Here is a 24576-nt window from a genome sequence, read left to right on the forward strand (position 1 = left end):
CCATCCCCTTGTGTATGGATTTTTCTCCGTTTTGTTTTTCCTTCGAATGGCGCTCGGTTTTGGGGATGAGTAAAGAGGCAAACACAAATAATAAAAACCGTATGAGGCACACAGCTCTCGCACACCAACTTGAGACGAGCGTCTTAAGGCGCATGTGCATGGGCAAACAAAATGGAGAAGTGCACCAACACCAACAAAGGCGAGCCACTTCCGCCATGCTATGCCATCTAGGGAAGAAACGTTTCCCGAACGTCGAGTCTCGAGTGAGCAAATATATGAAATAAAGTCTCAAAAACACGACGCTCACAGAATGTGAAGTTGAATAAAAAGGATGTCTGCTATATCCTTAGGAAAATCGACCAGCCTGGACAGCCTGAACCGTGTGGGAAGCGGACGCTCGGGGAGCGCAAGGGAGATGTGTGTATAACATTTCGAATTCAATCAGCCAATTTCGTTCACTTATTGCACGTTTCGGGACCGCCGGCCTGGGTGGCTTCTTCACTTCAGTGGCTTTAACGAGTCGTCTGCCACAGTGGAAGAAAAAGTGTGCCAAAGTGCGGTGCAAGGGAGGCAAGGGAAGCGAGTACGAAACGAGGACCCCCACGGGTGGTCCCTTGTCAGGACTTCATTTAGGGCCGAAGTGAATTTGACTCTCCGGTGCGGGTCCCGGAACGAAGCGACGGAAGTTGGGGAATTGAATTTGGTTCGTTATTTAAGCTACTGATTTGGTAAAGAGAGCAAACGAATCAACGGACGAAGCGAACTGGTGTGCTCGGAGCGAAAGGGACCAAGGGGCCCGGAAGATAAAGTTACGAGCTTGGGCATTGGGAGGATACGGAGGAGGGGAAAGAAGTAACCGAAAATACCAAATTTGCTGCTAACAAGATATATGCTCGTAAGGATCTGGATCCGCCTGATGGGAGCATCCAATTCGGCAGCAAATCTAATTCCGAATCCGGCGTGTTCTACGGCTCTTGATTGCAGGTCTGGTTCCAGAATCGGCGCGCCAAGTGGCGCAAGGCCGAGCGGCTGAAGGAGGAGCAGCGTAAGCGGGGTGGTAGCGCTGGAGCCGACGGTAACGATTCGCAGCTGATGAGCGACAAGGTAGGACGAGACTCTACGCCGCTGAACGTTGGGATAACTTCTGATTTACTGGAAGAATCCTCAACTCCTGAAGTTATTCTGAAGCTCGAACTTCAAGCCAACTTCCGGAACATACACTATGACCTCTTATTGATTTTATTTGATTGTCCTATGTCTTCCCAGCTCGACACGGATAGTCGGGATTCTAGTCCGGACATTACTGGTGATGCAGATGATGACGATATGCGAAGCTCCAGTGTGCCCCCGATGAGTCCTCGAGTCGATTCGGAACCGGAACGACCGGGATCGTCAACTCAGCTCAATTCGGCCCACTCGCTGTCGCAATCCGCCTCCAACAGTGCCGGAACACCGTCGCCCGGGTTCAAGTAAGTACTTTTTCCTTCATGAATTATATAATTTGAGCCATTATGAAAAAGTCCTTTAACCTTATGAACCTACAAATCGGATCAACGATTAATGCCCGCTACATTTTGCTCTCCAATTTGGTACAGATTTGGTCAGTACTCGGCACCAAGCCCTGCCCCGTCCGCCTCGGCCGACTCTCCGATCGAGGTCGGTGGACCGATTTCGCTCACGACGACCTCGCGCACGCCACCGAACGATTCGCCGAACCACGTCGCCAGCAGCAGCTCCATGTCGGGCTTATCCACCGTCACGACGACGCCCAGCTTCACCAGCCATAGCATTTTCGGCAGCTTCAATGAAAGGTAGGCTTCACTTGTTTAATTCACTTCTTCATGTTGAAAAATCCATTAAGACAGAGTGAAGTGTCGTACGTACTTTAAGTATACGGAAGTACCTACAGAAGTACCTCAAATTTTAAAGAGACTCGTGTGATTAATTTAGATCTTTGAAGTCTACTTGTCTATATTTTAAATACAACAGAAATTAAAAGAAGTTCTCTTACTTCATTATGTAAATTACATTTGCTTGAAATTTACATTCAATTATGCTTTAGTAGCTAGTGAACGAAGCTGCTGTCAGAATAAAATGAGTCCTACTCAAATTCCGCAACCTACAACCGTGTGAACTTATGAACCGACACTGAACTCCACATCAATCTGCACTCCTGGAGTGTTTGTTTATTTGTTTTCGTAGCCGGTTTTGTTCTTTCCATCGTGACACCTTTTGTTCCGCGTTGTAAGAATCCAAAGCCTTTAAACGTGCCACGTGTCGGCCATGTGTGATGACCTTACATTCAAAGGCACATGAACCGCTCGAACTATAAATCCTCCTCCCCATGGTCCACGGGCCAAACAAAAAGCGATCGGATAATTAAGACGTCATCATGTGTTCGCGAGGACGGAGAAAGTATGCTGCGACACGCGTAATTTAGCAGGAAGACCTCCCATCCGGAGCCGTCCTTCCGGCCTTCCGGACGTCATCCATACGTTCGTCGGTCGATGGTTGCCCATAATGCAATTAAGACCGCTCGCGCAACGCGCCACGTGCCGAGCGAGCGAAGAAGAGAGGAAAAACAAACCGGGCACTGTCGGAAGTCACCTCCTGCCGACCCCTCGAAAGGTTGTGCAGTTTTTCCACGGGAAAATAGGCGGCCATTGGACGACGGGGCGCGGCTGGAGATGGGCACAACATTTGCCAAATATTGCCGTTAATTGTGCTGTCGTTTGGTATGGTTTCTCGTGTCGTGTGGAGAAGAGCGTTGCGCAAAGCGGGACATCCTGCCGGCGAGAAACCGGGAAAGAACAAAGGTTACGAGGTGCTTGACTCGAGACACAATTGTGCCCCGGGACACGCCGTTGACATTTAGACGTTTACGAGTGTCTATGTCAAGGGGATATTTTGCAGACGTTCAGGATGCATTCAAATAACCCGAGTTTAAAATTCTATACTTTGTACAATTATTTACCAAATAAAATTATTCTATTCTCAGAAAATAAAGTAAACACGTGTAGGGTTTAAAATAATTTCGACATTACCCTCTGCAACTTAATTCCAATCCAACACGCCTGGGAATGTTTGCTCCGAATCGTATTTCAATATTTGAATCACCCACTCTCTCAGCTTTGAATTATGATATTCTATCAAGCAAAATCAATTTCACTTCGTTCAAACTCACTCTGTTCGTTCACCAAGAATTCGTTGAAGGCAAAACATGACGCCATATTTTCCAAGAAAAAGGCCTTCCACCAGGCACGAGCCTTCGAAACCGACGCCCCTCGGGAAGGTGCGCAGCCAAAGCAATTATTTACCTTTTCGGAAAAGCAATTTTCCGCAAATTAAATTTCCCTCACCCACACCCACACCCACACACACACACACATGCACGTACCGAGCAATTAAGGGCATAAAATATTGGGCAAATAGGTTTAAAGCGGAGGAAAACGGGGGAAAATGGAAAAGTGCTGCCGGTACTTTTCGGCCGATTTTGTGTTGTTTTTTCGGTTGCTTGGTGGAGAAAACCGAGAAAAATTGCAGTGCCGTGGGTAGCGGCTGGGAGCTCTTTAAGCTCTTTAGGCCCGAGCATATGTGGTGGGGGTGATGGTGGAGCCGACCCAACCCACGAGCCGATCCGGTGGGGATGGAAAATTGACAGCAATCCTCGGTGGAAAACGCGCACGACGCTGTGGAAACCGTATCGTAGTTTATCGTCCTCCGCAACATGTCGGCGGGCGGAAAGTAAATAAATTGTGCCAATATAAACTTTGGAGATCGAGCGAAACTAAATGTACACGCCCAGGGAAAGTCTTCTCGAGGGTTTTGCTGGATTGTTTTTTGGTGAAGATGTTGCCACGACCATCTTCGATGTGAGAAGAACGGGAACAAAGAAAGAATTCAATAGGATTATTTATTTATGTTTGTTGTGAAGTGAAGACAAATTTCAAACATCATTTCATAGCGCTTCTTTTATACCACCAGTATTAGCATTACAGGCATTTTGTAGATCTCGAATTCACGGAAGGATTCATTTGCCTTCGTATATCGCGTTATTGAAGGGTCTAGTCACTTTTATCTATTAAATTTGGAAATAAATTTAAGCGTCTTAATCAAACGAACGTTATGCCCTTCCCCCCAAAGACATTTTCTCTTTCGGAGACTCCGTAAACCATTCTCCCTCAAAAAAAGGCTGAAAGCATACTTGAATCGATCGTGGTCATTGCTCCATGAACTCTTTTTCGACTTCACGGGGTCATACCATGCCCACTCGACTGAACAGTTTGATTTAAGTAGATTTTGACAAGCGTAACGTAATATTCTTACCCAGTGGGTTCAATGTTGTTCCAATTTTTCCTTTCTTATATCCTTTTGCCCTTTTTCGCGGCCGACGTGAAGGAATGAGACGGACGGCTTTTCCCACCGGACCGAAATGGGGAAAAGCGATAGCTTCGACTGCCACCAGCAAAGTTCAGCATTTTCATATTTCCTAACGCTTGGTTACCATTCCCATTCTTCCTTCTTTAAATATGACCCTTCCGGGATTTTTTTACGGTCGCGAAAGACGAAGAAATACAGAAGAAGAAACGTCTTAAGAAATGGGTTTTTAAACTTTTATGAAGTCTTGGAAGCAGGAGAAATTGCATGCCGTCTTGTGATTCGTGATTTCTTTCCTCTTTGTGGAGTCACACGGTCTCCGGATCGCATGCTAATGTCCTTGGAGGATGGTTTGATGTAGAATCTTGGCTTTCGCCTTTCGTACTTCCGTTGTTCGATTGAAAAGGAACGACGCTATGAACGTGGTGGTTTGTTCCTTTTTTTTGCCGCGATAGTCCGGAGACAATTTGAAGTGAATTCAATTAGGATCAGCGACGTTCCAGGGACGTTCGTGAGCGTCCACCGGGAGTTTGATTGGCTTTCGGCTGTCAAGGGAAAAACCCAGCTTCTCTTTGTTTTATTTCCAAGGTGTTTGGAAATCGGTCGGTGAGGTAGAAAAGTGACTGAAGGGTGATAAAATTATGTTGGAAGGAGTGGGACATGTAGGTAAAATTTGTTCAAAGGACGGGTAGAAATGCCAAAATGTCCACCATACCTGTGTTAGTTTTACAAAATAAACAAAGTTCTCCATTTCAACGATGGAGAATTTCCTTTTCCTAAGCAAACCGATTCTATCAAAACAAATCACTAACTCCAACCAGAATCTGCGCCATCCGTGGAGAATCAAATGTTCAAACCTACTCAATTCCATCCCCTAATAGTGTTGTAAATTGCCGTCTCATCAAATGGCAATAAACTATTTCTGCCTCCATATAAAGTCACCAGGGGTTCCGCAATGAAGATGTCACAGGAGAAGAAGGCCAGCAGTTTACTTCAAATTCAGAGGGCGTTCAAGGAAGAACGGCAAAGAAAGACAGAAGTGAAAATACCGAGGGTTTGTCTGATTTTTTCGTACTTCAATTCAGCTCATCTTGATGAAGACTTTATGCAATCTTTGCTGCCCATGATGTGCGGGGTGAAAGAGAGACAATAACATTATGTACCAGAAGACCTAAGCGCAGAGGAGTGTGTTTGTGCCGGAAACCGGAAGCAGGTTTGCTTCTGCCAGGGAGAATGCCGGGAAAATCGCGTGCCAAATCGGACGAGCGAACGCTGGGAAAACCCCCGAGACGGGGCGGTCTAATGACATCAGCAGTTTTCGGCGCAAACGATGTCAAAAAAGGAAACCCTCCCCACGACGCGTGGTTTGGGTGTTCGTTTTGTTTCCTCTTTAATTTACCAAAACCGTTTCGGGACGGAGGGAAACTTTGTGGGAAATTTCGGCCATCGGCATACCCGCGCCGCACAACAATCATTCCCGGGGTAGGAGGTAACTGATTTCAGTATTCACTTTCCTCCTTCGTTCTTTCGCCACCCTCTCAGTCTCATTGCAGTTGAAATTAGCATTTAGCGTCAATTTAGCGCACACTCACTGGAGTGCGGGTGCGTCGCCACCACGTGGGCGAAATGTTTGCAATTAATGCCGGGGAAAACCCACTGCCCCTGCAGCCCCTTCAAAGCCCTAATGAATCGGGACCCTCCTCCCGGAAGGGCGAACAAAGGAAAGAAATCCATTCCCGAGCAACCAGGGAACTTCCGGGACAAGTACTCAAGTACTCGCTCCATTTAAACCGCTCCATTTACGCTACCGAACGGTTGCATACATTACAGGCGAAAGTGGGTTTTAGTTTTCATTGGTTTCCTTTCCCTTGGCTTGGATGATCTTTTTATGCGGGAGAAAAATGGTTCGTGGAGAAAATTGACTTGATTTGACGATGGAAACACAAACCAGATTTTCTCCTCCCAGCTACACGCCAAAGACATTTATCATTGGAGTGTTCCTTTTTCCGGTCGATGTCATTTTCCCGTTTTTTTTCGCTCCTCTCACTTCTTTGTGGCTTCTGTGTGTTGCTTTTTTACCGCATGTTTTCCTTTTTATTATTCTGCACTCCAGTTGTGAAGGAGGCACTTTTCGATATTCTTAATAGTGATCGGGGTGATGCTGACCTGACCCCTCGGAGAAAGCAACGGGTAGCGATATTCATCCCTCAATCTCCGCACAAAAGGGAACAAATGAATAAAAAAGGCACCCTCAAACACCCTTTGCCACAAAAAAAAACGAGTAAGGAACCGCCCGCGGTTTCGGAAGTCATTAAACACACTTTCAAATAATTGATGCGACTCGAACCGGTTGAGGTCAATCGAATGCGGCCGTGCACGGTAGGATATACACAGTGAGGCAAAGGGGGTTAGAAGCGCACACTCGATGAGGTATTTAGGATTTTCCTCGAGCTACGGGAAATTTTTGAGCTAAGCTTCGAGGCAAGGGTTACCCCTAGAGTTGCGTTCCCTCGGGCGTCATCGAAATCCCGTACGGTCCGGATGCGGTCGGTAGCGTGGTTAACGACGATCCCCTTACGATCCTGACTGACTTCATAGACTTCGCCATTCGTACCGATGTTTTACTGTTTCCGTTGCATTTTTTTTAGCTTTGGTGGGCTATTTATTTACATGATTAACGTTTAACCGGCCCATAACCGACGCGGTTAAGATGCCCGCGGCATTGTAGCACACCGCAAACTGGCATTCGTTCCGCTCGAATAACCTCAAGCTGTGGCCTATCGTTCGCCAACCTTTTAACAGGCGTTCGGTGTGAACAATCTGTTTCATTTTCGTACGGATTTATTTGTTCATCTGCTCGTACTAACAAATGCCAAGAAACATAATCAGTCATTAAAGGTAAAACTGTATTTAAGGTTCTACTTCATATAAGCGATACTGCAACTCCTTTGTAAAAGGAAAAGGCCAGAAAAAGTTATTCCAAATCGACTGGATACATGGGAGTTCCCTTCACGCCGAGGCCAGTGACGGCGAACAGTGCACCGGCGGGGGCTGGCTGAGGCGTCTTGAACTCCTTGGCCGCCGTCGTCACGTACAGGATGTCCAGGTTCGGTCCACCAAAGGCGGCCGAGGTTACCTGCTCGCACGGTAGCTTAATCTCCAGCTCAACCTCGCCCGTTCTGCGAAATAAAACGAGACGGTATTTTGTTGGTAAACAACGACAACAACAGTGGAAGATCGTAAACACGATCGTGGCGTTCCGTTTACTCACTTGGAGTTCACCTTGTAGACGGTGGATCCGCCGAAGGTGGCTACATACAGCGAACCGTTCGCATCGATGGTCATACCGTCCGGCACGAACGCGGGTTTCTCGCCGTTGACGCGGAAATCAATCACCACACGTTCGTCGGCTGTTGAAGAGCAGTGGCCGTAAACAACCGAAGAGCGGAAAGAGAAGAACAAGGTCAATCAAGGTGGTAACTGAAGAAAAACGGTAAACAAGACCGGGAATACTCACACAAATCGCCGTTCTCGTCCACACGGTACTCCTTCACGTCCAGGTCGCACGAGTCGATGTAGTAGAACAGGTTCTCCGCGTCGTTCCAGCAGAGCCCGTTCGAGACGCCGATCTTCTGCTTGAGCGTCACGAACTTGCCGAGCTTCGCGTCGTACCGGTAGAACGTACCGAGGCGCATCTCGAAGATGTCACCCTTGGCCTCGAGCCGCATGGTGCCACCGTAGAAGCGGCCCCGGCTGTCCACCTTCGCGTCGTTGAACCGATTGTCCAGCAGGTCCGGCTCGACCTCGCCCACCGTCCGGACGAAGGTGGCCTTCTCCGAACGGCCGTCCCAGTCGACGAGCGTCACCTTGCGGTCGGTTCCGATGATGAAGTGGCGCTCGTTGCCCTTCACCGGGATGATGAACGAGATCACCGGGAAGTCATCTAGACAAGTTCCAATAATTTAACAGATAAGGTGTAAGGATTTGGAGAGAGCCGGTATGAGGTACTCCAGATATAGATGAAACCTTTTCGAGGTATCTAAATTCAAACTTCCAGAGTCTAGTTTTTACTTTCTAGTTGTACTGATTCTAGTTTCACTAATTCATCCTTAAACAATTTCAAAAGCAATTCTGATAATTTGAGTATTTGTTCTTAAGCAAGCCGTAGACGTTACATATTAATCTGCACAGATGTTTGACGTCTACGGCTTTTCCTTAGCTCTTTCCAACATCCCTCGAGATATTCGGGATATCTGGAGGGATGTTTGACAGACGATGGGTACGAGAGAACAAAGGAAATCTGTAGACGTCAAAGATCTGCACAGATTAATATGTGACGTCTACGGGCTGCTTTACATCATCAGACCTGCTGACTTCAGTTGTCAAAACTAAAGCACTTTTTACCATGGAGATTTGAGTCACTTTTTAAAAACTGCTATGTTTGTCCACACTTTCACTGAACTTTTTAAATCGTTACTCACCAATGGTGGCGTTGTAGGTTTTGTTCTCCGCGTAGTCATAACGATGGATCGATCCACCGTAGATGTCGTTGTAGTAAAGGCTCTGCCGCTCGACATCCCAGTGCGGACCTGCGCGAAAAAAGGAGAAATAAAGCGAATAACCTTCTCTGCGGGCCAAGGTTCCCGACGTAAGACAGCTTCCTTGCACTTGCACTCACCTTCACCGAGCACGGACAGTGGCGACGGTAGCTGTTCAACCTTGTACGAGGCCATCTTTCTGCACGCTTCACTGGATTGCTTCACCAATGTTTCTTGATTGCTGGTATCCGTGCTTCCCGCGTCGGTTGCTACGATCGAATGAAACGCCGCCCGGCTTCGAGGGTATTCTTTTATACCACGTCGGCGTTACGACGGTTTCGGGCGTTACGGGCGTTATCGTTCGATGCTCGTGTGATCGGTTCTCGCCGAATTCATCTCGATCTCCGACATTCCGTTGGCGCACGCTATCAGCGGAGATGCGCGACTTACCGACGCGGTGAAATTTGACAGCGCCGTCTTATCATCAACCGAACCGTCACTTTAAGAAACTCATTAAAGGATCCTTATCGCACATACACACACATTTTGGGGGTTTGGGAACGAGTGTGGCCCTCCGTGTGGTAAGCCATGTGGGAAGAGATAGTGAAGACTTGAAATATGAACCTCTCAGTTCTGATTACCGAACGTTTTCCCGTGATCTTGCCCGTGAATTATGTAAAGATGTGTTTTTTGTCTTTCTTGACGACCTCTGTCGCTCTCTTTTTCGAGCTGATAAACAACCGACGAACCGATTCTAAGCCCGTCAACTCGTTTCTGTGATAATGAACAGCTCATCTAAGGTATTTCTGTGTCTTTGCTTCTTTCGCAACGGTTTTTTCCATTACGTTTCAAGTGCCATTATCGCGGGTCGTGCACTGATAGTGCGATGCATTCCCTGGTCACGAATGGTTCAAAGTTTATTTCCAGTCAAACGCCGGAAATCGAACTCACAAAAAATAACGAAAAATACAATCGCGTCTTCCATCCGTTACCGTTGTTCGGACGGCTATAATCTTTGTACCGTTTGGTTGATTGTTGTCATCCCAAATGGAACACTGGCTGCCGGTTGTGATATGGGGTAATTAAATTTGATTTTACGACCGTAGATTATAAACACCCCGTTGAAAGATGCATCTTGTCTTGTATTTGGACCATTCAATGGTCAAGTTCAAGGTTTGTACCGATTGGAGTGATTATCATTTGTTGCTTCACTGAGTTTGTATGGATTTAAGATTGCATTTGATTGCACTGACCCGTTTAATTAAGTGCGGACCCCAAAAGGTTGAAACATTCAACACATCGAATTAATAAAGGAATTGAAATATTTATTCGAAACTCTTGTGAGGCAAGCAAACGTCCTCAATCGGTAACAGTACGAACAAAAACAGAACTTTAGGTACGTTCGTCGCTGTGTGTTGGCAACACGTGTTTTATTGCTTATCACACCAAACGAAGAAGGAGCTAATTCTTTTGGGTTTCGTAATCTTTTCACCATTTCATATTTTTGGACAGCACACACGTTCGAGCACTAGAAAGCGATAGTGGTTACTTAACCAACTTGGTGAAATAGCGATTAACCTCCACGTCAACCATTCATTTCAGCCTTCTTGCAGCAAAAACAAGGTGATTTAAAATAGTTTTCTTTTTTGTTTGAGAAACGAAAACGTCGCCCATGCTGACAGGTTCAAAGTAAAACCGAAGCCGAGCAATAATGTTACCATTAACGAGTTCAGGCTGGTGAATTTTCATCCATTAATTAACTTAATCCGACCCTTCCATTAGTCCGGCCTCCAATCGATGCCGATGGTCGTTACAACTACACTCGACACCCCCAACCCGAGCGGGTCCTCCCAAAATCACACCGGGCGTTTGATGTTCGCCTGATAATTGATTCCCTTTTTGGCGAAAAAGTTATTTACATGCTGCATAAATCATACGCTCGACCCTCCCATTACAGGGAAATCACATTTGCATTTGCGCATGGGGAATCAGTTTGCCTAAAGTGGTTCGTATTTAATTATCGGTGAGGACACTGGAGCGCCATGAAAGTGTGGGTGAAAGGAAAAAAAGGACACATTTGCATGTGTGTGTGTGTGTTCGTGTGTAAGACTGTGTGTTTTGGTTTCAATTACCTTCCCAAAATGCAATAATTGCCCTCATTGGCATGTTAATTTATGCACACAGACAGTTTTCCATCACACACTGGACAAAAAAGAACACACTGTTCGGAATTATTCCTCGTTCTCTCTCTCTCTCTCTTTCTCTCTCTTGATCTGATCAGTCTTAACATCTCTTTATTTGATTGCATATGAATTCCGTACCGCGCGTCATCTCGAGGCGTGCAAGAAAAGTGGGTTTTAAAAGTTGTGGCTTCAATTTTCGGTTTTCCCAACTCACCCGCCCCTCCTCTCGCGGGGGGGATTGAAGCGGGAGAGGCAGTGGGGTGTTCCTTTTTTTTACTAGCGTCGTAATTCGGGCTCACGGTGGGTGTAAAAATGGAAACGAATAACGAAGCCATTTTCTTTATTTTATTTGCCAACCTCTACTGCGCTCCGCTTTCCACCGCCTGGAAAAGGTTTTTCTCGAGCACACATACACATCTGTACGTGCACTCACTCAACGCAGTGGTGGTGGTGGTGCTGATGTGGCGCGTTTTTTGATGAAATAAAATTTTATCATCATCATATTTTATGAGGTATAATTTGCATTTTTCCCGCCCCGCCTCGGGGCAGCTGGGAGATCCCCCGTGTAATACCTACCATCGCACTATGGCCGAGCTGCCGAGCGAAGAGGGAATTATCATGTCATACGGTACGAGGCACCTTCAAAGCGTGGAGGATTTTCGCGAACTCGTCAAACGAAACATTTTCTTTCACTTTTCGCACATGCAACCATTTCGCGTGTCTCTTTTTCCACACACACACACACAGAGTTGGAAGGAGCAATCCACATTTACAATTCTCGCTGGAATTTTCATTTTATTTCTATCGTGTTCCGTTTTCCTTGCTTTTTTTATTTAGCACGATTTGGGGATGATACCTCTAGGAAGCATTTCCATCCTCGCGAAGCTCCCGACACGATGGTAACGAGGGCTAGCAGGGAGTGGGAGGCTTTGAGGCTCGGGGTGTCACAAACATCACTTTCACATCGTGAATTAGTAAATTGGGAGCTTGGCGCGTTTCATGGCGCTGGTGCTTTTGAGTGTTACCGTGCCGAGCCGGATGCTGCTTCCCATTGGCAAGACATTTGCCAACGGTGAGTGGAAAATAAGAACGGGCAAGAAAACTCCCCCCACCCCTCCACAGTGGAGCGCTGAAATCATGCATTTTTGATTGCCGAAATGAAATAAAATTCAGTTTAGCCCATTTTAATGCATTCGCCGGGTGAGTGTGGATGCTTCTGAGAGGATCTCGTCCTCCAGCGTATGTGGAACGGGAACCTTTTACCTCGTCGCCCAGCCCTTCCCCTGCACCAAGGGTGGTTTTTGGTAAATAGCAGCATGGAAAAGCACGGCGCATGGCGAAATGACGACTCGAAGCGGACGTTTCGGGGAGGCTAAGTGGATTTTGGCCAATAAAACCCGGTAAACCAAATAGAAGGTAGCATGTTTTTTTTTCTTTTTTAAACGGTGGTGGTTTCAAGGCTAGCGGTGGGGGGTAAATGGTTGTTTTTTATTCATTTTCGCGAAGCCCTCGATCTCTCTAGAATTTATCATTAATGCAAACGTGGGTGCACAATTAGGTTGATTCAAAACATAGGAAATCATAAGCAGTGTTCCAGCTTTACTATACAACTTCACATGAAGAAAACCGAAATATTTTACCGAATTTTTAAATATAATTCACCTACAAGGAAATCCAGCCTCAAACATACATTTTGAATTTTATTATTTTGATGGTTATTGTTTTATGGTATTGATATTCGTGCTTTCATATGTACATAAATCTACAATCTACTATACTACTATTATGATTCAACCAAAAGTTCATTATACTAAATTGTTTAATCCAGTTTCGCATGGTTGAGTTACAGTAACGAAAAAAATACGAGAAAAATACTCTTACAGAGTTCAGATGTACTTATAACTAAATAGTGGCATATAAATATGTTTTAAAACTAAAACTTTGCATGTACGGTAGGTCTGCAAAATAGTGCATTATCCTTCGACAATGAATCAATAGTGTGTTTGAAATATGCTGTTCCATTATAAGTGAACTTTTAAAGACATGCGAGAGCTCAGAAAAGAAAATTTCTGAAACTTTGTCTACGTACAAGTGTTTAAATTTGACACATTCCTGCTGCTTGCAGCTTTACCACTAATTTTCCTATCCCTGGTTTATACTATCACGTGCAACGTGGATTAAAATAATATTTTTTACACAGTAACAAAACACAATAGTTTTATAACAGCATATTTCCGTTCATTTTGAAACAGATCTAGTTTTTTTATTTGTATTAGTATATCAAACAAAGTAGCGAGCCGAAGTCGAAGGGTAAATCGAAATGGCAAACATAACAAAGTGGGCGGAGTTGATTGCATTTACAAGTCGAAGGGAAAAAAAAGGATTCTTGGGGCGTCCCGAAACGGCGATACTATCAAAACTTGATATCCACCAACACCGGGTAACTGGGAAGAAAAATCAAAGCAAAAAGAAGGGGGAAAAACAAAAAACATTCGACATGAAAAATGGATAAGAAACACAAAAAGGAATATAAAAGTCGGACGGTCGGTTCAACCTTTCGCCCAACGTGTCCCCCATGGCGCTAGTCGTGTGTCCTTATGAATGTTTCAATGTTCGGGCAGCCGAAAGTCAACCGTCACACCGATACGGCACGAAAAGGAAGGAAATGAAAAAGAAAAGCAAGTGGGATAAAATTATAATTCGAATGAATACATTTTTACCATTTCACGATGCTTTCTTTTGGATTTGTACCCACTCTTCTTCTCTTTACCATTATTTTTTGTGTTATGTTTTCCTTTTGGAATACACATTTCGTGTCCTTCGTTTGTTAGCGTGGCGCATCCCGTGGGACTTGTTGTTATCATAATTTTAAGCAAACCGAGTTGGCGCGAGCGCTTTCTAGAGCTCGAAACAAAAACCCCCCAACCAGTTTCGGGGAGTGCTGGGAAAAGGAAAGAAAAGATTAAGCAGCATACCAGAAAGAAGTGGAAATGGGCTCCACCCGAAAGTGAGCATTTTTCTCTTCAATATTGCATCAAGGATAATTTGCTAAAACGATATTCAAACGAAGTAGAACGGAAAGATCTGCAGGCCGATGTGGAAAGTCACAGTGTTGGAGTTGGAGTCGGATATACTGGCAAAGATATTATAATTCAGAAATTCTGAACCGAACGTTGAGGAAAGTGGACGGTGTGGCACATTTTTGAGAATTAGATGAAGGGTTCGACAGAGAAAAAAGGGTATCCTGTGAAATTGAATGGAAATATTTTTCCACTCTTCTTATCCATTGTCGTTCGAAAGAGCCCTAAGAAGAAAAACCAAGCGAAGGGAACAGATTTGATGAAAGAGAAATAAAGACACAGCAAATAAATAAAAGACACTGGTGAAAATCTACGTAAGATTCTATAAATAATTCAAGTTTTGCATCGATTTTTTATATATTTCTTTGCTACACTTTTTGCTAAAAACTTGGTGCCACTTCAAATTTTTTTTTTTTAACTTTGGTCGACCATTTTCTTCGCGTATCTGGTTTAGGAAGAGGTTAAAGATTAAGAGATTCAAGATACATTTTCGGAGGTCTCTTGTTGCTTTTAAATTATATAAAGTAGTTCTAAATTGAATCAAATTTCAACTCAACTCAAATCAACTTTTTTTTGGGTTCAAACATATGATTCTCCAAAGATTTTTTTTTCCTTGGTGAAGGTTGAGAAAATTGCCTGATACAGTTCGGTGACGTATCGGGTCTTTTGAACGCAGCATTTATATACTTGAAAATTAAGATAAATCACATATTCCAGTAAAGTTGAGCACGCTGTTTGTCAACATTTTCATCCCACGTGATTGAAGAATCATTTTTCATCCTTTAAACAACTTTCTTTACCTCTCTTGGCTCAAGTTGAGGTAATTGTCAACCAAGACTTTTCAGTTGTAAATTAACCCACTTCTTCGTTTATAAGGAAACCCCATGGCCATGCAACGAATCAATCTGCGACTTCACAGGAAAAAGTGTGACATGGTGGGACAACCGATTATTCCAAGTGATTCGTAAATTAAATTGTATTCACATTTATTCAAATCAATTCGATGGCGAGCGCGATAAAGCGGGCTGCAGCTTCGTCCGTCTCCAAGTGGCAAGTGTCGGGCGACACTTGAAGAATCCACCCCCAGAAGTGGATCGCGTGCCCTTTCCGAACCATGCCGATCAGTTGACGCTCATCGGGGAAATCGACTTGATTGGCGCAAGATGTTCACGATCCATTGTTCATGTACGTGTTGCTTGTATGTGCAGGCTCCACGTTGTGGTCGGCGACCGGAGGTCCCTCGAGTATCCACGCCGAACGGCTTTGAATGCATTAATTAATCTTAATTATGACTAATAAAATTTGTTCATCATCCGAATTAGACGGCACGGTTCGCCCGACTTTCCATACCCCATGAACGCATGACCCAACGGTTCTGCTTGGGAGGGTTCTGAAGGAATTTCGGAATGTCCGCACGGAGACACAAGGATCATTGTGTGCCGTTTGACAGCGTTCGCGACACCCGTTTCACATGCTCATTTTCCGAAAGCTTCGCCCCGGCATCGTCTAGGCTTTACGGGCGTGAACGTCCAGTCGTCCGCGTCCAATTGAGCGATTCGAGAAGCTGACAGATCAATTAGGCCAGCCCCGTTTGCCGCAGGAGACTTAATTGGCATTAATTAATTTATTTTCATCCGCGTTTGTTTTGCATAAGTGCTCAATTCGATTGCTGGCCAAAGTGTGCGTGTGTGTTTCGAAGGACGTAGGGTGAGAATACTGTTTGTTGCAAGGGAAAGGGACCGTCTCATATTTAATTTTGGACAAGTTTTACATATTCAGAGCATAAGGAAATTGCAAGCTACAGTACCTGTTGATGTTTTATACAACAGCAAAAGTGACATACTGCATGTAGGGAAAGACAACACTCTGTATGGTAACGAAAAAGGCGAACAAATTTAATTTAAAGTTAAATTTAAGGTTAAATCAGAAATGTAATAATTTTTACTTCTCCTTGCAGTAACAAATTTTCAAAAGTAAACTTAAAGTCCTAAGTCTTCGATGTGTTTCCAAAGGTCCAAGGTCTTTAAACTAAACACAAAAGTTCTAATAATTATTATAAGTATGAATGAGTACTCTCATAAAAACAAACATAAAATTGATAGAGTATACTGAGATAAAAGGGACTCAAATTATTTATAGCAAGTGGACCAACTTGGAAAATCACCGATACACAGCAAAATATATTGTTGCCTTTCAATTTGTGTTTGTGGATACCTTTTATTTTAGTAACTCTCCTAGGCCCTTCAAAGTTGATGCCACCATATTAAATGAATTTAATCATTTTTATATGGGAAGGTTCATTTTCATGAACATTTTATTTATGTTAGTTAGTTTAAAAATCTTTAGTATAGAAGTGATCATTTTCAATCTATACTTTAGCTAGGCTCCATTCGGCGTATCGAGTGTTTCAATTTCTCAACGAGTAATGTAGGATTTTCATAATTTCTTAGGAGGTCAAGCTTTAGGTCATCGGAATTTGATGTATCTAAATGTTTAAAGAACGCTTTGCTAATTTTAATGCAGCTATATTTCTATGTACATTACGTTTCGTAGGGCGTAGAAAACATAATCATGTTCATTGCTTCCGACACAACAAACAAATATGCCAGTTCCTGGAAAACTGTATCCAGTAGGCGGTGAAGTTTACTTCTCTTCAAATTTTCTCCATCTCTCCTAGTCCCATGCAAAAACAACCGTTTGGATAGGTTCACATTTTATTTGATTAATTATTTAACGGATTACGCGTTTGAAGTTTTCTTGTAAACACACACTTTCGCCTCTCTGCCTACGACCACCGTCTTCGTTCGTAGTGGTGATGGGTTTTCCACCATGTTCGCCTTGAAACTCCCATGTTCGCCTATGCTCTTTCCGTAATGAAAATCCGTTCAACCGTCCTTCCGTGAAACGGTTCGTACTGCTCGGGATACTCGGTGTGCCGGATTGGTGTGCTTTATTGAATTAATAATTTTCCACCACCACCAGCCAATAACGCACCCCGGATCTCTGCAACCCGTTTCGATTTTCCATTCGGCTATTTACACGGGTGAAGCACCTAAACATGACCACCTTTGCGCAACACGCCAGGGAAACGGTTCCTTCCGGTTCATCTTTGAAGGCAACCGTGTAGAGAAAATGGCTTGGGTGGGGAAATCAGGTCTGCCCATCGGAAGGACTAAGGTGTTGGGATGGCGAATGAGGAGTTGTGGACGGAAGGAGGAAACCATTTGAAGTCATCGAAGCATCATGCTGCATTTACATCACCCCAGCAGCCAGGCCGAACCCGCCCCGCGTCAACGTGCTGAAATATGTTTTAGCTAATTTGATTTCCAACACCGGGCATGCTGGATTAGGCAGGGCTCGAGCTCGGGCCCAGATCGCCCGGGAATGCAGATAATCCGATCCTACCCAAAACACCCCCATTCGGTCGTTCCCGCTAGTCGTTCCACTCTCAGAAGCAGAAGACATTATCCTCCCGATTGCCGATTGCATAAAATCCATTACGATGTGAGGGGTGAGTCGATTTTCTTACCAGTTCGGTAGATTTGCATCCCTCTCATCCCCAACTCCCCTTCCGACTGCCCCACAGTCCAGCCCCAATTTCTGGACGGCCGGACATCGGGCAAGGATTTAAAACACAATTAACCAAATCACCGGCAGCTGACCAGAGTGAAGCGAGCAAGAGAGAGAGAGAGGGTGAAGCTTACTGAATCATTGATGAGTCGCTCGAAGAAAAGCCAAGTCTTCTTACGCTCGGACGCTTGATCGAGGTTCGAACCACACTTCGAATGTGCCCTGCTGGACCTGCAGCGGCTTCCCTGGTGTGTTAAATCTTATTTGGAAGGTGATGAAATTATCACACCTTCTCGTGATTGGCACGAGGCATGTGAGTGTGCGTGAGTGCGTGTGCCATTCGGTGCCATTTAATTAGGATCGGACTCGGCCGTGATAATTAGATTCGGCCGATGTGTTTGATAATTAAAAGCACCGTCTTTGCAACTCTTGAGCGTGACTTGGTGTTGAAAATGATGCATTTGATGTAGGTAAAACCTGTATGGAGCAAGTTTTATAGACGCAGTAAAATGTCAACCTTGGTGATTTAATAAACGGGAAGGAAAAGTTAACCCGTTTCGAAGAGAGTTTTGAAGGTGCTGATTTGAGTTAAAACATTTTCTGGTGAAACACACACTGCTTCCCTTTGGTTAGATATCAAACATTTTCCTTAAACTTTTCCCGTCGACGCAACACTTTCTTTCCCACTCATCGTACATCGAGCTGTTTGATATAAGAATTAGCAAATTAAGCAGCGTAAATTACATCAGAAACGCTTGAGCAACACGGACGGTTTGGCAACTCGTAAAAGAAGGCACGAAATATCAACACAACCTCCAGCTTCGAAACGAACGGAATGGTTACGAAAATCAACACACCGTCGTGCCGGTGTTCAGGGGGAAAAGCTTTCCCTCCAGCCCATTTGGAACCGCACCGAAAATCACGAAACCAAATACTAATATTGCCACAGAAGATTAAACTCCGTCTCGGGGCAAGCTCTCGTCCCTTTTGCGGTTCATTTCATTTGCACGCGTTCGGGAATTTGAATTTCAAAAGAATACTTCTGGGGAAAACCCAGAAAACTACGGTTCCCCGGTGGAGGACGCCATCCGTCAGCCCGACGGTGTGCTGTATGAGGGCTTGGGGTTTGGGTTGTTGATTATAAATTTCCCTCGAAATAAGCTCCCCGACGAGCGAACGTTCACCTCCTATTGCTCCCTCAAAAAAGGGTGGCTGATTTCACCCACCCACGAGTCTGCCATTTGCCAAAACGTCGGTGTACTGGCAGCGGAGCGGTGTAATTTTGACGAACGCCGACGAACTCCGAGGCCGGCGCGTAGGATTAATGTAATGAGCGTGAAAGCGCACAGAACGAGGAAAAAGGTGCGCACTTTGCGCAGCTTACCGGTGGGAACGTTAATTCGATAATTGGAGATAGATTAACGCTAATGAAATACGATCAAACGTCGACGTCGGGTGCCCGTCGAGGTCGTGTTTGGCCGCCTTTCCCGCAGCTGCCGGCGGTTGATGAGGGCGTAATTTGGCTTTCCATCCTATTGATCGAAGGAATTCAGAGCGTTCTATTAAATCAAAAATTGGCCCTAAGTCTAAGTCATTTACTTACCAACGTGCTCTTTTCCAACTTTCTTTCCCATTGCAGCAATGGTGGATTCCGACCGGTGTTGGATAATGGGCAACCGAGGACGACACCACCGTTGTTCCTTCCGCCGCATCTGGCATCGCTTAGCTCGCAGTTTACGCCACCGTTGTTCCCCAGTCTCAAAGGTTAGTATTATTTGAAATCCTTGTTTTGATTTTTCGCAAACTAAGAACAACATAATATAAGATAGATAATAATCAAATATTAACTCTAAAGAAATTAATGTAATACGATAAAACGAAGCAAGAGCAGTGAAATTTCAACTGAATCTAACCAGTAAATAATTTTTAAAAACGAAACGTGAGGTTTTTTTTGTAAAACGTAAAGCAGAACGCTGATTGCCAAAAAAATTAGGCTTGAGGTACAATATAAATAAAGTGGCAGGCATTTTACTTCTGTGTGCCACTTATATTACTTTGTTCACTCATAGATACCCTTCGGGTTTGAAAATATTATGCCATAAAGAGATGGAAAAAACATTGGATGAAGATAAAACCATCACATTTTCGAGGTTTTATTATTTATAAAAAGATTGTGTGACAAGAAGAACCGTATCTAAAACCGTGAATAACTGAGAAACAGGCTTGGAATATAAATAAAATAAAGCATTCGTCGTAAAATATATTTCATAACTTTGAACTAATCAAGCTGAAAGTTGATATGGTAAAAATTTGGCTTATGGTTATTTTTCTTACGTTAACACAATCTTGTTAAAACTTACACGAAAAATTTATCTTTATATTTATTTATCTTATATATTTATTTATATTTTGATAAATCGAAAAACAATTTGGAGGAAGTAACTTCAACTATTATGACAAACGTGTTCAACTGTTTAAAAAACAAAAAGGAAATTACGATGGTGCATGAAAAATGTTCTCATTCAAGACAAAAAACAAAATGCTGGAGAAACCTACAACTTAAAACTGCTGCTATAAAACTGCTATTTTAAGTAATCAGAAACATTTTCAGCATATATAAAAGTGTGTATATTTAGTGGAAACGGGTGAGCTTCGCACGGTAACTTCATGAAATGTAAACCATTAGCATTCACGATCGTAATTCGAGTTAATGTCTCATGAAAATCCTTCACTACCGTGGTGCAAGAGCGATAAAACTAACATCTTTACGAAACCCGGCGCAACTTACGCTACATCCGGGGTTTCCCGAAGTGATGCTAATTAATTATTCACCTGTACACAATATTGATAATTTAAACAGCATCAAATTACACTTTAACGGCATGATTATTCCGTGCTGCTCCGAGTACCGCAAACCTCGTGGCGGCGGTAAAAGGTGAAGTTTTTGGGAATCGTCGTTTCCCCCGGCTGGGAGACTGGGAGGTCCTCCGTTGGAAAATTTAATAAACGAAAAGCGAAGGCAATCAACTGGCACCTGGGGATGTGTTTTTGGCTGTGCGTCTGGGATCGGAAGGAATGGAGGTTTCATTCTTCGGTCGAAAAACGAGGCAAAAAACGATGGTGCGGAAAACCACTACCAAACCGACTAAGAGGAGTGTGTCTGGCGCAAGTGAAACACTATCCGTGGATGACGTGAGACCTTCAACTAGTAGTTCAAAGAATCCGAAACATTCCGTCGTAGTAGTATTTCTTCCGAAGCGACCCACCAGACACGTTTGCTGCTTCCACTGGAAAAGAGATACCGGAGAAGGGTGAAGATAAGAAGATTAGTTTTCCTCTTCACTTAAGACACAACCGGATGATTGAAGTGCACCGGGAGAGGCAGCTCACCAAATGTTTCCGGTATCTCCTCGAAGAATGCGCACTCCTTTTCCCCAAGCGTTTGCAAGTTGCAGCTCAATTATTCATCCAAAACGCAAGCCGGGCACCTTTTTGCTCCGTTGCACGATCGTCGTATCATCGCCTCGGAGCAACTGGGTGCTTCTAGCTCCAAGACGGGAAGTGTTTCAACTTGCCACACAGACGTGTCCACGTCTAATCGAGGCTGGCGTGTGGTGACTGCAAGTTTGAAGGACGAAACGGTGAGACTTTCTTTCTCGTCGGTGCTGCCAGAAACTGTTTTATCGTACATTAAAATTGTAATTTGGTTTTGCGGAAGGAAAGATTTATGCTAGCGATGCTTGAATTAGTCAGCTGCGTCTACCGCTAGCGATGAGTGATGATACCAAGGGTTCTTGAAGAAAATTGTTGTGAAGAAAGATTACTAACGGATAGTATTTTTTGTTAGGAAGATTTCTATTTCTTATGTCTAAAATATCTCATTACTCTATTGACATTAACGTTCAAGAAAACTATTTCATTTATTCACATCAGTGCATGCTCCTTGTTATTAACTGTTCCAAATTATTGCCTCATAATTAATTCAGTTCACTCAATCGAATGATTTAATATTTTTGCTCATAATGTGTATTACGTTCCGTGAAATAATTCATCCAAGAACTGTTTTTTTTACTGTTTTACACCGTCGTGGATTTTTCTATGGAGTAATTAATAACTTAAAAACTTGTGATTGGTTTTTGTTCTATTTATCCCACATTTTTCCTTCGTAGTTTCAATCGGTTTAACAGTCTATTTCTTTTTATAGCAACCTTTGTTAAAACACACGCTAACCATTAAATGGTTTTAGTTTTTATTTGGATGGTTAAATTGAAACCCAGAATGCAACCCAGAATAACACAAGTTATGAAACTCCAATTTGCTGCCTTACAAAAGTAACAAATAAATTAACTTTTTTTAAACTAATACAGTAAAACAAAATCATAACAACAAAAGCTTAATGATGTGCAAAACCCAAGTCTCTTCCTAAGCTTTTTCATGCCTCAAAATGTTCGCTTCATGAAAGATTTACTTCTGTAACAACTTTCCCGAACGAGCCAGCCGTTCCAGCGATGGGAGCCTTTCACCCCGCAACACTCTTATCACCGACCGACCCAGCGTTTACTTGCTTCCTGGGTGGAACGTTCAGCTTAGATAAAACACACGCTCACGACACGAAACAATGGCCTCACCGAACGCTTCCGCTCGCCGGAATCGCCTCTTAATTCGTTTACCAGCGTCAATATCAAGTTAAAACACCCGTAAAAATAAATTTAAATTTCATTACATCATTACCGATGGCGTTGGTGGTGCGGATAAAAGAGAGAACAGGAAACGAGAGGGAACGATTGAAGGTTTTTTTTTCTTGTTGTTTTGCTCTGGTAAAGCAGAAGACGACGTGAAGCAAAGCACATTTTTATGGGAGAAAGTTTTTCAAAATTTCCCGCAAAAAAACCTCCACAACATTTCCTCAACAGAGGCGTCCTTTGCCTCGGTGTGGATTTTCGCTCCGTCTCTTGAAGCATGGAGAAAACCGTTGTAAATGGTGAAAATTTTCCAATGGGTCTTTCAGCACCTGTGGAAAACACCAGCCCATCGTGACACAATGGGGGACCGGGACCGAGCCATGGTCGTTTTACGGCCGTTGTATGAACCAAGCGGTGCCATTTTCTCGGTTTAATTTTGCTCCCAATTTTTACATTCGATAAAAACCCGCTCCGGTATCGCCTTGAACTGGATGGAGGCGCCTGGTTGTGCACGAGATAACGAATGGAGGCGCCCAGTCGGTGGAACCCACTTTTCCACAAGCGCCATTCTCCCCCAGAATGATTGGTTGGGGCTTACACTTTCACTTGTCAGGCTTTGGCCCCTTTTTCTTTCCTCGCTTGGCCGGGGTCCGTTAGCCTTATCGTCGCATTCGATTAAAGTTTAATGAGATGAGCACAACTTTCGGCTGGGATGGTGATTGTTTAAGCAAATTGAGTTAGGTAAAATTAAGCGGATTAAACCTGAACCGAGGCACCCGGCCAGATGACGATGAGGCTGATGATGGTGAGAATCGTTGTATTGTTACTCCTGGAAGAGGAGGCCTTAAGGCCCGGAGGCACGCGCACACCACTTTAACCCGGTCGTAATCGATAATTTTGAGGGTTCAATCCCGAACCAAAAACGACCTCGTCAATTGATCGTAAAGTATACTTCGGTTAAGAAGGTACCAAACATTAAAAAAAAGTTTATGGTGGTTGTATAGGTTTTTATAAGCTATGGTTATTCTAATCCTGATCAAAATGGATCCGTCAGATCTTATGGTATACATACATCATATTGTTTATCACTTGTACCAGGAATACTTTAACTATAGTGTTGGCTTCTGAGGGATCCAACTTACCCTGTCTAGTGGTGGTACAATTAATAACACCTTACACGATCTATGAGCATCAACTTCTATAGTACAACCTTTTCAGTCCTACTTTGTATAGCTCTCATCGTCGCTTTTATACTCCAAACTAAGCCTACTTGATTGTCATAATAATTTACATTAACACAGCTTGCTAAGATTCTCACAAATAATATGTCTTCGTGATGTCTTATTGTTTCGCTTTTTGTTTTCTTTTCCAGCGGCCTTCCCTGGCCTTTGCTCCTGTTGCCCGGTGAAAGCGCCCACCACCACCGGACCCTCGTCTTCGCCCACCTGCACCTCCTCCGCACCCTCCACCACCATCGGCGCCTCGTCGGCCTCGGGGTTGGCCGCCATCACCAGTTCCGTCGTTAGTGGCAGCTCTCTGCCCGATCCACGCTCTTCCTCGGTCGCCGAGCTGCGCCGCAAGGCCCAGGAGCACTCGGCCGCCCTGCTGCACTCTCTTCAGGCGGCCGCTGCCGCCGGCCTTGCCTTCCCCGGTTTCCATCTGCCACCGCTGACGCTCCACTCGGCGCTCAGTGGCGCTGGACGGAAGCCATCCGATTTCATCAGCGATCTGTCGATGCACCATCATCACCATCATCACCACCAGCAGCAACTGGCGGCGGCCCATCATCTCGGTGGCCATCTGGCCAGCATGCACCACAACAATAACAACAACATTAGCACCAGCAACAACAACAACAACAATAGCACTTCGAGCAACAACGCATCGAGTACCACACAGCATAGTCCGTCGGGAAGCACGGGGCTCCATTCCGAACCATCCCCACGGTCGCCAACCCGAGCGCACGCCAACAATGGCCCGGAAAAGTCAGAATCGAACGAGTAAAGTTTTCAGATTCAGAATAAGCGTTTGTAAAAAAATCCGTATTGTAAACCTCAGAAAAGGTAGATAACAATAAAATCCAAGGAACGCAAGGACGGACTTATGTATTGAAATAAACTAGTTAGATAGTTTCGAACTAGAGACA

At 44.2% G+C, this 24576-nt stretch overlaps 1 protein-coding gene across 1 annotated transcript in view; it reads left to right on the top strand.

The window, feature by feature from the left end:
• LOC131263318 (diencephalon/mesencephalon homeobox protein 1-like) overlaps positions 1 to 24434 on the top strand; it is a 57867-nt gene extending 33433 nt beyond the window's left edge. Inside the window, exons 5-9 of the mRNA XM_058265499.1 lie at positions 985 to 1104; positions 1267 to 1469; positions 1596 to 1811; positions 19388 to 19512; positions 23803 to 24434. Coding sequence (XP_058121482.1) covers positions 985 to 1104; positions 1267 to 1469; positions 1596 to 1811; positions 19388 to 19512; positions 23803 to 24434 — 1296 coding nt within the window. The remainder of the gene's footprint in view (positions 1 to 984; positions 1105 to 1266; positions 1470 to 1595; positions 1812 to 19387; positions 19513 to 23802) is intronic.
• Positions 24435 to 24576: the final 142 nt, after the last annotated feature.

This window comes from Anopheles coustani, chromosome 2 (assembly GCF_943734705.1).
Source record: "Anopheles coustani chromosome 2, idAnoCousDA_361_x.2, whole genome shotgun sequence".
Classification (NCBI taxonomy): domain Eukaryota; kingdom Metazoa; phylum Arthropoda; class Insecta; order Diptera; family Culicidae; genus Anopheles; species Anopheles coustani.